The sequence below is a fragment of the Populus trichocarpa genome, chromosome 11, assembly GCF_000002775.5.
Source record: "Populus trichocarpa isolate Nisqually-1 chromosome 11, P.trichocarpa_v4.1, whole genome shotgun sequence".
Classification (NCBI taxonomy): domain Eukaryota; kingdom Viridiplantae; phylum Streptophyta; class Magnoliopsida; order Malpighiales; family Salicaceae; genus Populus; species Populus trichocarpa.
The window spans coordinates 16,109,490-16,121,996 of record NC_037295.2 but is presented as its reverse complement, the minus strand read 5'-3'; the positions used below and the strand labels follow the sequence as shown (position 1 = coordinate 16,121,996).

Here is a 12,507-nt window from a genome sequence, read left to right as displayed (position 1 = left end):
CACATGCCAGCACTGGATGAAACATAAAGAAATAGAGCATGGAATTATTGATTACTTTCATTTCCTTTCTTTTTCTGCCTCAAGGACGTACTTGCCATCCAATTTGCAGAGACTAGATCGATGATAGTATATTGGTAATGCAAAGTCTCGTCCAAGAGGTGGCACAGTTTCTCGTTGTGGACATTTCCCGTAGCTTTTACGCTTGCCAGCAGCCGAGGAAAGGAACGTTTGGGAACGCGGCTGCGGCTGCGTTCCCAACAAATTTAAATTTTTTTTTTTTACTAAAATTTAATATGGTTTGTATGTTTTGATATACTGATGTCAAAAATGATTTTTAAAAAATAAAAAAACATCATTGACATGCATTTTGGCACGAAAAGTTATTTGAAAAGCACCCGCAACCACACTGTCAAACACGCTCTAAAGATGAAGAGCTTCATGTTATTTACCTTCATGGTGGCACAATTGTAGAACTAAATCGAATTCCTACCTGGGTTTCCTTTAGGAACCTTAAGTGCTCGTTGTGAGAGACTAAATTGATGTGCTAATGCTTGGTTAAAATGAAGTCTCTTCCAACTCCAAGCAGTGCTTTTCTCGCTGAGGACTTTTGTCGAACACTGGAAGACATCTGTCGGAAGAAAATCAAATGCTTTTTATGGGTTGAATGGAGAAAATGGGCCTGAACGATACTGGGCCTGTAGGCTTTCGTCTCGTTCTATTACGATACGTGAGCTTTAAGAGCTCTCTGTATTCGTCTTTTGCATAAAAAAAAACCATATTTAATAAACCCTATTTTATTTAATTGTACTTCATAAAAATTAATTATAGACTCTAGAATAGAAAAAAAAAATACAAAAGCAAACTAGAGTTTAAATTACAGTAGCAAAATTGATAGTTTAGGTGAAGAAAAATATAAAAAATTCTATATAATTTGTGCTGAAAAATGAACCCGAAACACTCTTTTATAACCCCATTTTATTAAGAATTTTAGGAATCAAAATTGTTGGAATTCCCTCCTCTGTCAACTTTCTATTCAAGTTTAGAGAAAAATCCTTTTGGAACAAAACTAATCAAATTCTATTATTTATGGGCAAGCAAAAATTTAAATTGAAAAAAAAATAATTTTTTATAACCCAAAATATTATTTTACAACAAATCTAAATTCAAATCTAAAACCTAAGTATCAGCCGAGGTGCGACACATGTGAGTTTAAACTTAAATTTCACTTAGATTCTTTTTTTTTTAAGAGCTTGAGTACTATTTGGGCTAATTTTAACTTTTTATTTTCTCACCATATATACAATAAAAGAAAATGTGTATTTTTTTTTATGTGAGATAGAAGTTCTTGGAGAGTTATGAGTTTCTCCAAAATATATCAATTAAAAAATTTTTGAGATCAATTTCTCGTTCACCCACTATTTATTTAAATCATGTTAATGCTCTATCTTAGGTTTATGCTGAAAATAAAATTTTAATAAAATTTTAACTCTAAAAATAATAAATCACACTTTTAATTTAACTTTAAATATACTTATTAATCATATTTTATACAAAATTTCCAACAACCCATCTCTTTTCCTTCTAGCTCCATTTTCTTTTTCCGTTTTTTCTTCGTTCTACACTCTCATAATCTATCAACCAACAAGATTATCTTAGAAGATAGAAAGAAAAGTATCTTTTTTCTTACCTATTCTCTTTACAATTTTTTGAAGTTTTTTTCTTAAATATTAAGGTTTATTATTTTGTTATGATATTATTTTTTATTTTTTTCATTTTGTTATTGTTATAATAATATAGTGTCTAACCTTGTATTTAAAAATATTTTGGTTTTATGAATTCTTTTCAGCTTTTTGCTTATTTTGGATATTATTGTTTTGCATAAATCTCTTAGATTTGTATTTTGTGTTTTTGTTTTTCATTTAATTTAATTGAAAAAATCAATTCATTAATAATGATATGGGAAAATAAACACATGTTTTCTTAATTACATTAATTCTATTTAATTTCATATTTTTATGTTTGAGTTTATATATATTTTTATGATAAGGATTTCTAATTTTATATTTTTCGAAAATTAAAATATGAAAGAAATTAAAAATATTTCACCTATGGAACGTTTTTATTCTGTCATAAATGTTGTATAAAATACTTCAATTAATTTTCTGTCAGGAAAACGTATATAAAAAGTCAAAAGAAGTAATTTTCTTACAAAAATTATCCAGGTCATAAGCAATCCATCCTTTTATATATTCATCAAGTGATGAATGAAGACGTAATGAACTTGAATTTTGACCTATATATGTAGTCTGTTCATATCAATCTTTGTACCAAGGCCAGTCATGCAGATCAGGATTCGGATTCAAGGCTTGTGCAGAGTACAGATAACCAAAAAAAACATAAAATTATCAGAGATTTCCCGATGTAATGGCATCTCTTCTGTCCCCACTACAAGCCATTATTTTCCTAGAAAGAGCCTTCCCACTACACTTTACATCCATCCTTTCTCGACGATGCCCCAGCATTTTCTGCATAATGGGGCATATTCAACAATGCTTGCTGTATATATATATATATATGGCAGGTGGAGTAGGGAAACAGTAGGGCGCCATATATATATATATATATAGAGAGAGCAAACATTGTTGAATCTAATATTTTTAAGCAGTAAAAGTTTCACATTGCCGACTCATTTTGTGAGAAAATGGGGGCATGTTCAACGATGCTTGCTATATATAACACAAAATGAAAAAAATATTTACTTGGTATCGATCTATTTAGAAATGATAAATCAATCACGTAAAATGATTTTGATGTTTTTGAAAACCAATTTAAATTTTTTGGAGTGAAGAAACAAAAACGTTGCGAATAAATCTAAAACTATAATAATTGTTAATTGTTGAATCTAATATTTTTAAGCAAAAAATGTTTCACATGGGAACTTGGTTTGTCAAGAAAAAAATAAGTAAATAAATAAACACGTCCATATCCACACAAATACAAATTAAAAATACCAAGTTGCCAACCACGGCGGCGTCACCTTTGACTGCTTTATTTAGTTTAAGCATGTCTCACAAGCTCAGCCACCTCTCGACGACAATCAGATTTTAAATATTTAATATTTCATTCTTTTAGGGAGGTTTGGTATTCAGTTTCAATTTATTTTCTTATTTTAAATTATTATTTTAGTATGATATTGAAAATAAATTTTAAAAAATAAAAAATATTATTATTTTAATAAAAAAATAATCATTCTCATACTTGCAGACATCCCCTTTCTTCTCTTCGTGGTCGTTGTGCAAGTTGCTATTTCGAGCAACAACTCGATTGACTATGTGGGTGTTTACGCTGCTGCGATTGCTTTTAAAGTAAATCGCAGCTGTTAAGCGTTTGATAACATAAAAACCATGCTTACTGTTCATATGAGGTCGGCTAAAATAAATTAAAACTGCAGGTTTGCGGAAAGCAGCTTTCCGCAAACATGCGGAATACAGTGGAGTCATTCTTCATTGTTAAAAGCTAAATATATTAAATCGTGTCTGATTCGGTTAAAAAAAATTAATTTTTATTTTTTTAATTGTGTTTTATTTTAAAAAATTAGAAGAAGATCGTTTGATGATATAACATTTACAGAATTTAATTGCAATCCCAATTGTGTTCTTGCCGGGTCCGACCCAGTTAAAAAAAAATTCAGTTTTTATTTTAATTTTTAATTGTGTTTTATTTAAAAAATTAGAAGGAGATCGTTTGATTACGTAGCATTTGCAGAATTTGATTGCAATCTCAATTTTATTCTTGATGATATTTTTATCTTATGTTGTTGCGCGCTAGCTTAATAAACCATGGAAAATGTAGTCCTTGTTGGATAGATTTCGAACATGATGAAATTGCACGTAGTTTAATGGAATAATAAAAAAAATATTTGATATCAATATTATTTATTTCATGATGTAATAACAATAGTTAAATCTACAATATTTAAATTACAAACTATAAATATTAATATATATATATATATATATATATATATATATTTAATTATTTTATAACCTCAATTTGAAAAGTATTTTTTTAACAAAACACATTAAATTATTTTTTGTTCAACCTCAATTTCAACCACAGTTTTAATCAAATATATATTTTTTCAAACTACTCTTAATAAAAAATACTTTTTATAAAATAATTTTTTTAAAATTACAACTATAACTGTTATCACAATACTAAATATCAAACACGCTAAAAAAAAAATAAGCAATAACTGCCCATTGCACAATAATTATCAGCTGTCCCCATCTAGTCAATGCTGGTGGCACAGTACTAGGAGGGGAGAGGAGAGTTTTTTTTTTTACCTTTAGCACAGTTAATTCCTTTTAGTAATAGAGCACGTTCCGTAGAAGATTCAAGGATGTAACATAATTTCACGAGGTGCAATGATGGAGATTTTTTTAGCCTTTTAAGTCCCTCCCAACATGAAAAAACCAAATTAGTTTTCTAATTCTATCGATGTCCAACCCATCTTCGATCACAATTCACAATCCAATTTCATAATTAAACACAATAATTAATCTAATATAATATTTTATTAAAATTAAACTAAATATATGTTTATTCATAATTCTTTTAATATCATATCATATAATCTAACTACATCTAAAAATTATCACAACTTATTTTTACACTATGCGTATGGTTAATTCTAGTAACTAAAAATGTCTTTTCAGAGTATCTTTAGATTCTTCTCGATGTCTACTCTATGTAACGGTGATGAATATAGAAAACAAAATTCCAATTTAGCTCTAGTAATCATTTCTTTTTTCGTTTTCTTTTTTCTTTCTTTCCTCCTTCTCCCTTGATTTTTATGCCCTGCCATGCAATATTTCAAATCATGCACTTAGCTTTTTTTTGTTTTCAATTTAGTTCCTGATCTTTTGGTTAATATTTGTTTTATTTGGAATAACTTATGAAAATCAAAATTTATTTCAATTTCATCCTCATTTGATTTTTTTTATTTGTCAGATTTGATACTCATCTTTTAATTGTTATTTATGTCATCTGAAATAATTTTTATAATTTAATTTTTTGGCGATTCACCCTCGGTCATTTATTTTACATCTTTTGTTTTATCCCTTGTTTGTTTTTTTAATTTGGTTGGGTTATTGGGTCCCTATGTTTTGTTTCTTTATTAAATAATTTTTTTCAAAAAAAATTTTATTCTTGAATTAAATAGAATATATTAATTGAATATAGTTGGATATTCACTTCATTGTGTTTTGTTCGATTTGCTTTTTTAGAGCATTGCTCTAGTGAACCATGCATCTTCTTTCGATGTCATCTTGCATCATTTTATCGTGGAGTTTGAATCATCTCATAAAACTTTTATGGTCGTAGGCGGTGAATCTCTATCAATCTTTTTTTTTCTCCTTACATGTATGATATCAATGACTTATTTTTTTAGTTAATTATTGCCATGTGTTTTTTTATGCTCATTTTTATCGTTGTTTTCGATTTAAATCATATTATAAAATTAACCGATCTTACTAGATATAGTAAAGTTAGTAACTTAAGTATCAATTTTTTTTTTGCTTTTTTTTAAAAACATTATCGTCATCTAATTATCTTTTTTATATTAAAAAAAAATGAATTGGCCCAGTACATAGCATGGGTTCCCAATTTAGTGAATCATCTTTTTTTATGCTAGATGGATGGTACTGAAGTAGTGAAAGAGCTAGAGCACATTGATTTTATTTTGTTTTATTAATTATTATTTTTTTTGGGGGGGGGGGGGGTGTGGGTGGGTGGGGGGTTTTATATATAAGGGGAAAAAATTGTGATTTTAAGTAATCATTTTAAAGGGGTCTAAATGAACAAACCCTTAATATAGGGATGCTTTCAATTTATTAAAAAAATATGGGGTGATTCGAAGCAGAGAAAATGCATGTGGAGGTTCGCAATGGATTGGAACTACTTATTTTAATTCTTTTTCACATGTTTTTTGTTTTACTTATTTGGTGCAATCATAGATATGGCATAATATACAGGGATTCAATCAAATCAAAAGCCATTGACGGGATCCAGTAAAAAAGTTCGAAGAGTATAGGGACGAAATCATTGGACAAAATACTTTCATTGAAATATCTGGTTTCGTTGACTAAATAACCATATTGATGAAGAGACGTCCCACCTAACCGCGCCTCAGCTCAAAGCAGACCACTTGTGCCCTCAAATATGCCGTTTTTAGCGAGAACATTTTCACCATCTATGGCAGCCATCAATATCAAAAAGTGAGTTACAGGGAAAAAGAAACAATGGGAGTACCAACGGAACATTGCATTCTTGTACTTCTTTTTTGCTCCTCTTTATTGCTTATTGTAGAAACAGGAACTGCTATCGACACCATAAACACAACTCATTCCATTAGAGATGGTGATACCATAGTTTCAGCTGAAGGAACCTATGTGTTGGGATTTTTCAGCCCTGGAGAATCCAAGAACCGATACGTAGGGATATGGTATGGCAAGATACCTGTCATGACTATAGTTTGGGTTGCCAATAGAGAGACCCCCCTTAATGATTCATCAGGTGTTTTAAGGCTAACTGACTTGGGAATTCTTGTCATTCTCAATCAGAATGGGACCATAATTTGGTCTTCCAACTCATCGAGATCTGCTTCTAATCCAGCTGCTCAACTTCTGGATTCAGGAAACCTTGTTGTGAAAGAGGAGGGTGATAACCTGGAAAATTCCTTGTGGCAGAGTTTTGAACATCCAACTGATACAATATTGCCAGGCATGAAGCTAGGAAGGAATAGAATAACAGGCATGGAGTGGTACATGACATCGTGGAAGTCACCAGATGATCCTTCCAGAGGTAACTTTACTTGTATGCTTATTCCTTACGGATATCCTGAGTTAGTTGTGATGCAAGGTTCAAAAATGAAGTACCGATCAGGGCCATGGGATGGCCTGCGGTTCAGTGGGATACCTAATTTGCAACCAAATCCCGTATACAAATTTGAATTTGTTATTAGTGAGGAGGAGATATTTTACAGAGAAAGTCTTGTTGATAAGTCAATGCTTTGGAGGTTCATGACAGATCAGAGTGGCAATATCCCGAGCCTCGCTTGGATAGAGCAAACGCAAAGTTGGTTGCTTTATGAAACAGCAAACTCAGATAATTGTGATCGCTATGCACTCTGTGGTGCAAACGGTTTATGCAATATTCAAAGCTCTCCAGTGTGTGAATGCTTCGTTGGGTTCGTACCAAAAGTTCCAACAGACTGGGCCGTGACAGTATGGTCAAGTGGCTGTGTTAGAAGGACTCCACTTAATTGTTCTGGAGATGGGTTTCGAAAGCTCTCTGGAGTGAAGATGCCTGAGACAAAAGCGTCATGGTTTGACAAGAGTTTGGATCTTGAGGAATGCAAGAACACGTGCTTGAAGAACTGCAGCTGTACAGCATATTCAAATATGGACATCAGGGGTGGAGGAAGTGGATGCTTGCTCTGGTTTGGTGACCTCATTGATAATAGAAGGTTTTCTGAAAACGAGCAAAATATTTATATAAGGATGGCTGCATCAGAACTAGGTATGAATTTATCCTCAGACTACAAAATTCAAAATTCTTTAATTTTAGACAGTCATTTATTGACTTGTCTAACTGCCTAAATGATTGGTTCTAATAATAAATTTGCTCAAGCAAAAGGTAACATAGAAATCAAATGGCATTAAAAGCAAATTTTCTGCCTCCTCTTCTTTCAGGCCATCCTATTGTGGTTTTACAGAACATGACATGACATGAAACATGAAAATTTACGAATGTGTTATCACTTTCTAACATCATAGACTGATTTGTCCTGCCTAGAGCAGTGTTAATCTTTGAGTGTATGAGTTGATAACTGAAGTGTACGGATTCCATCAGCTAAAGAAAATTTCCCACCCATTCTAATTAGTAATTACTAACCAAAAACATACAATGGCCATTTTGCATTTCCTGTTATAGTTTTATAGCTTCAGTTTCTCTCTGTTATGGTGCAGATAATGGTGACGGTGCAGAGATCAATGCTAAGTCCAATGTGAAGAAAATAATCATAATAAGCACTTTGTCTACAGGAATATTTCTCCTTGGACTGGTTTTGGTCTTGTATGTTTGGAGAAGGAAGCATCAGAAAAAAGGTATATATCTGCACAGCATGAATATCTAACCACTTTTATCGCCCCATCCCTCCATTTACATAAACGAGCTTTAACTTATTGAGAATTTGATTTCGAGTATTCCAAGGTGCTCGCAAATTGTTATACTTTGTCTTCAAGAATTTTGACTATAACAAAAAATAGAGATCTCCTGCTTCTTTTTTATTTACACACCAGTTCTGCTTGCAGGAAAAAGTACTGGTGCTTTTAAAAGAAGGTCAAACAACAAGCACAAAAAGGAAGATCTAAAACTACCATTGTTTGATTTGGATACTTTAGCTTGTGCAACAGATAATTTTTCTGTTGACAATAAACTCGGAGAAGGGGGTTTTGGGTCTGTTTACAAGGTACTAATCTGTAAACAATATCTTGATGGTTTCCAAATTCATTATATAAACTCCTATCACCACATGACTGAAAAAAGCATTCCGTTTGGAAAGAGTTCCAACAGATTCGGTTTGCTAGTAATATGCAACATCCCATCATGATTCCCAACTTTCACAAGACAAAGTATGATTTACTTTTGATTTTGGCAGGGAACATTAACAGATGGGCGAGAAATTGCTGTGAAGAGGCTCTCTAAGAATTCGAGACAAGGAATTGGCGAGTTCAAAACTGAGGTTGAGTATATTGTGAAATTTCAGCACCGGAATCTAGTGCAGCTTCTAGGATGCTGCTTTGAGGGAGATGAAAAGATGTTAATCTATGAGTTACTGCCAAACAAAAGTTTGGACTTCTACATTTTCAGTAAGAATCTCTCAAAACCTGTACAAATCCATGCTAATAATCATACTTCTTTATTACCGACTTTGCACTAATACCAAAAACAAGTCTCTGTGTACTGCTTTGAGAAAAGACCTAAAATTAAGTTTGGTAGTTCTGAGGAAAAGGAGGCCGCCATCAGCACCAAAAACAACCATTTGTTGAGCTTCCTTTATAGCCTTTATGACAAAAGATTGGTGGGAAGTATGTCCTCCACTTCCTTTGTCACACCTGCCACTTTATTTATTTGAGATTATAACTTCAAATTTTTCAAGCATTAATCATCACAAGCTGTTTTATGGACCATAATGTACTGACCTTTCTTCTTTCATACACATTTATGGACCATAATGTACTGACCTGAGAAAAAAATTGTGCAGATGAAACAGAGGACACGCTACTAGATTGGCCAACACGCTACAACATCATCATTGGAATAGCTCGTGGACTTCTTTATCTTCATCAAGATTCACGTCTAAGAGTAATTCATAGGGACCTGAAAGCCAGCAATATTCTACTGGATTATGAATTGAACCCAAAGATTTCAGACTTTGGCCTGGCTAGAAGTTTTGGAGGAAATGAAATTGAAGCCAATACCATTAAAGTGGCTGGAACATAGTAAGTGATATGATTTTACCTTCATTTTCTGCAAATGCAACCTTAACATTCGTTGAATACATGCAGTGGCTACATTTCCCCAGAGTATGCAATTGAAGGGCTCTACTCGGTAAAATCGGATGTCTTCAGCTTTGGTGTATTGGTGCTAGAGATAGTGAGTGGATATAAGAACAGGGGGTTCAGTCATCCAGAACACAGTCTCAACCTTCTAGGGCATGTAAGTGTCAAAACTATATTACTTCGACTCATCATTTCTCTTTACTCTCAAACCTGTGTCAGGTTTCCATAGGCTTGGTCATGTCTACTGATAGTACCCCTTAAATTGATAAAAGAAATGAAGAAATATTGAAAAGAAAACGATTCTGAGGAGGTTAAGCATGTCGGACACACATCTGTTCTTGGATCTGGATCTGGATCTCAGAGTCTAGGGAACACAGTGTCAATGGAAACATTTCTTAGTGTAGATACCAAATCTGCTATTGGTAACATGGTTTTGTTTATTAGGCTTGGAGACTATTCCGAGATGGGAGGCCTATGGAACTGGTTAGGCAATCAATAATTGAAGCATGCAATCTATCTCAAGTGCTACGTTCAATTCACGTGGCTCTACTCTGTGTTCAAGATAATCGAGAAGATAGGCCAGACATGTCATATGTGGTTTTGATGTTGAGTAATGACAATACATTACCTCAGCCTAAACATCCAGGATTTTTTATTGAAAGGGATCCAGCTGAAGCAAGTTCAACAGGCGAGAGTACAGCATATTCAGCTAACAAATGCTCGATTACATTATTACAGCCAAGGTAGATCCCATTTTGTGTTCATATCTTTTGTTTCTTCTTGATGGGTTTGATTTGTAATCTTAAAGCTGTAGTTCCAATGTTGTGCGGTGAAGGCACATTGCTCAGCCAATGCAACCGAATTTTTTTTCCCTGAACGGAATTTATTTTGTACTACTATTATTGTTTCAACCGCTGTCTCTCTCTCTCTCTCCTCTCTCTCCTCTCTCGCTCCTCCCGCTCTCTCTCATCTCGTCTCTCTCTCTCCTCCATCCCTCATCTCTCTCTCTCTCTCTCTCTCTCTGTTGTGTGTGTGTGTGTGTGTGTGTGTGTGTGTGTGTGTGAGGAGAGAGAGAGAGAGAGAGAGAGAGAGAGAGAGAGAGAGAGAGAGAGAGAGAGAGAGAGAAGAGATAGAGAGAGAGAGATAGATAGAGATAGATGAGATATAGAGAGAGAGCGAGAGCGAGAGAGAGAGCTTCTCGATTCTCTCGCTACTCTCGTAGATATAGCTATCTCTCTCTATTCTCCATCTCTCAGATCTTCTCTATCTCTTCTCTCTCTCTCTCTCTACTCGCCTCGCTCTCTCTCTCTCGCTCTCTCTCTCTCTCTCTCTTAGCGAGAGATAGTATTCTTAAACTGCCTACTTCTATTAAGTGAATCGCACCCTAACCAAAGTTAACAACCATTACTAATTGTTAAGAACAAAGCACAAGCTTAACTTTTATTGGTCAGACATTTGTCGGACCTCATATGGTTGGACTTAGCACTTAACCGAGTTTAAAGATGATAAGTCTAGAAATTTGTTGGATCCATAAACAACTCGGCTCAGTGTTTAACTGAGCTTAGAGATGATAAGTCTAACAGCTCACTAAACCCATAAACGACTGTGTTCAGTGCTTGGCAAAGTCAACCCCCTCTCTGGTCATCCTTTTGAAGGACAATTCCAAAAAAAAAAAATTCCTAATCCATCAATAGCCCCCCACATATTAGGGTACTATACGCAAAGATTTTGAAAAGCCTTTGTCAGCATCAGATGAGACCTTTTTTTTATCTTCTCCATAAGATTTTATGCATCCCTCATGTTACTATTAGGATCCTCAAGTCTAGGTGGCTTTTTTTATTATTATTTTATAGGAATAGGATTTATGTTGGAGAATGAAATGACAACTAGCTTTCAATGCAGTATTCGAGTAGTCTTCTTGAGATATGTGATGACATGAAAAGTTTTTCATCAAAAAAGTGGGGATGAAGAGATTTATTTTCTTTATAACCCTAGTCGTTCTTGCTTTTACCTTTCTTTCATTTTTACTTAGTGATTTTTTATAAAAAAAATTGCTCTCGCAGAGAAGATCCCCTGTCACCTTTCCTTTAATCCAAGAAAAGTCCTGCAAATACATTCCCAAGACTTTTTTCCATATATATATATATATATATATATATGAATCAAAACGAATGGATCATATAAACATAAAATTTATCTTTAAAAAGAAAAGCACTCTAGTCCCTAATGAGGAGTTCAGGTTTCAAACAAAACCTAAAAGAAATGGTAGGGGACAGAGGTCCCAAGACTGGGCCTTCAGACGAGAGGGGATGTCATATTGGCGCTCTCCTTTGATAGGGAGTATAAAAGATCTTCTCGTAGGAATCCATCTTCTAACTCTACCAGAAAGGCTCAAGAGAGAAGGTCTCGTAGGAGTCCTTCTCATGTGCCCGACAAAGATGTTGATGAGAGAGAAAGAGGTTTCCCTAGAATCTTAAAGATGAAGTCCCTAGTAGTGTATGTGCTATGGACATGAAATCATTTGAACAATAATAAAAAAAATTAAATATAGTTGACAATGGGGTTAAGACAACAAAATTTGAAGTTTGAGGATGTAATTTGAGAGTTAATTGATCAATTTTGAAAGAATTAAAAGTTAAAGATTTAATTAAGGGCTAAATTGAACAATCCGGAAATTAAGGACTGTTTTGTAAACAGTGTTATAATTCAAGGATTCAATTAAATTTAATCCAAGGGCACAATTAGAAATCAATTGTTTCTGATTAGGATCCCAATTGTTAAGTTTAAACTGTTTAGGGACTAAATTGAAAAACAGCCATGCCCGAGGACACAACGGCACCGTTTTGGAAGCATTGTTCATCGTCTCCTACGTTTGCGCGGA

The 12,507-nt window shown here is 33.6% G+C and overlaps 1 protein-coding gene across 1 annotated transcript; it reads left to right on the top strand.

Moving 5' to 3' along the window:
* The first annotated feature begins 6,189 nt into the window (after positions 1 to 6,189).
* LOC127903876 (G-type lectin S-receptor-like serine/threonine-protein kinase At4g27290) lies at positions 6,190 to 10,430 on the top strand. Its single transcript, XM_006377751.3, has 7 exons — positions 6,190 to 7,581; positions 8,031 to 8,168; positions 8,376 to 8,533; positions 8,723 to 8,933; positions 9,329 to 9,566; positions 9,633 to 9,783; positions 10,071 to 10,430. The coding sequence occupies exons 1-7, from the start codon at positions 6,303 to 6,305 to the stop codon at positions 10,371 to 10,373; spliced, it is 2,478 nt and encodes an 825-aa protein (XP_006377813.3). The 5' UTR covers positions 6,190 to 6,302; the 3' UTR covers positions 10,374 to 10,430.
* Positions 10,431 to 12,507: the final 2,077 nt, after the last annotated feature.

Bases quoted from the DNA above. Each gene is read 5' to 3' on its own strand.
- LOC127903876 (XM_006377751.3), top strand. From the start codon at position 6,303: ATGGGAGTACCAACGGAACATTGCATTCTTGTACTTCTTTTTTGCTCC. The intron at 8,169-8,375 runs GTATATATCTGC...TTCTGCTTGCAG, and splicing joins AAGGAAGCATCAGAAAAAAG to GAAAAAGTACTGGTGCTTTT. The intron at 8,534-8,722 runs GTACTAATCTGT...TGATTTTGGCAG, and splicing joins GTTTTGGGTCTGTTTACAAG to GGAACATTAACAGATGGGCG.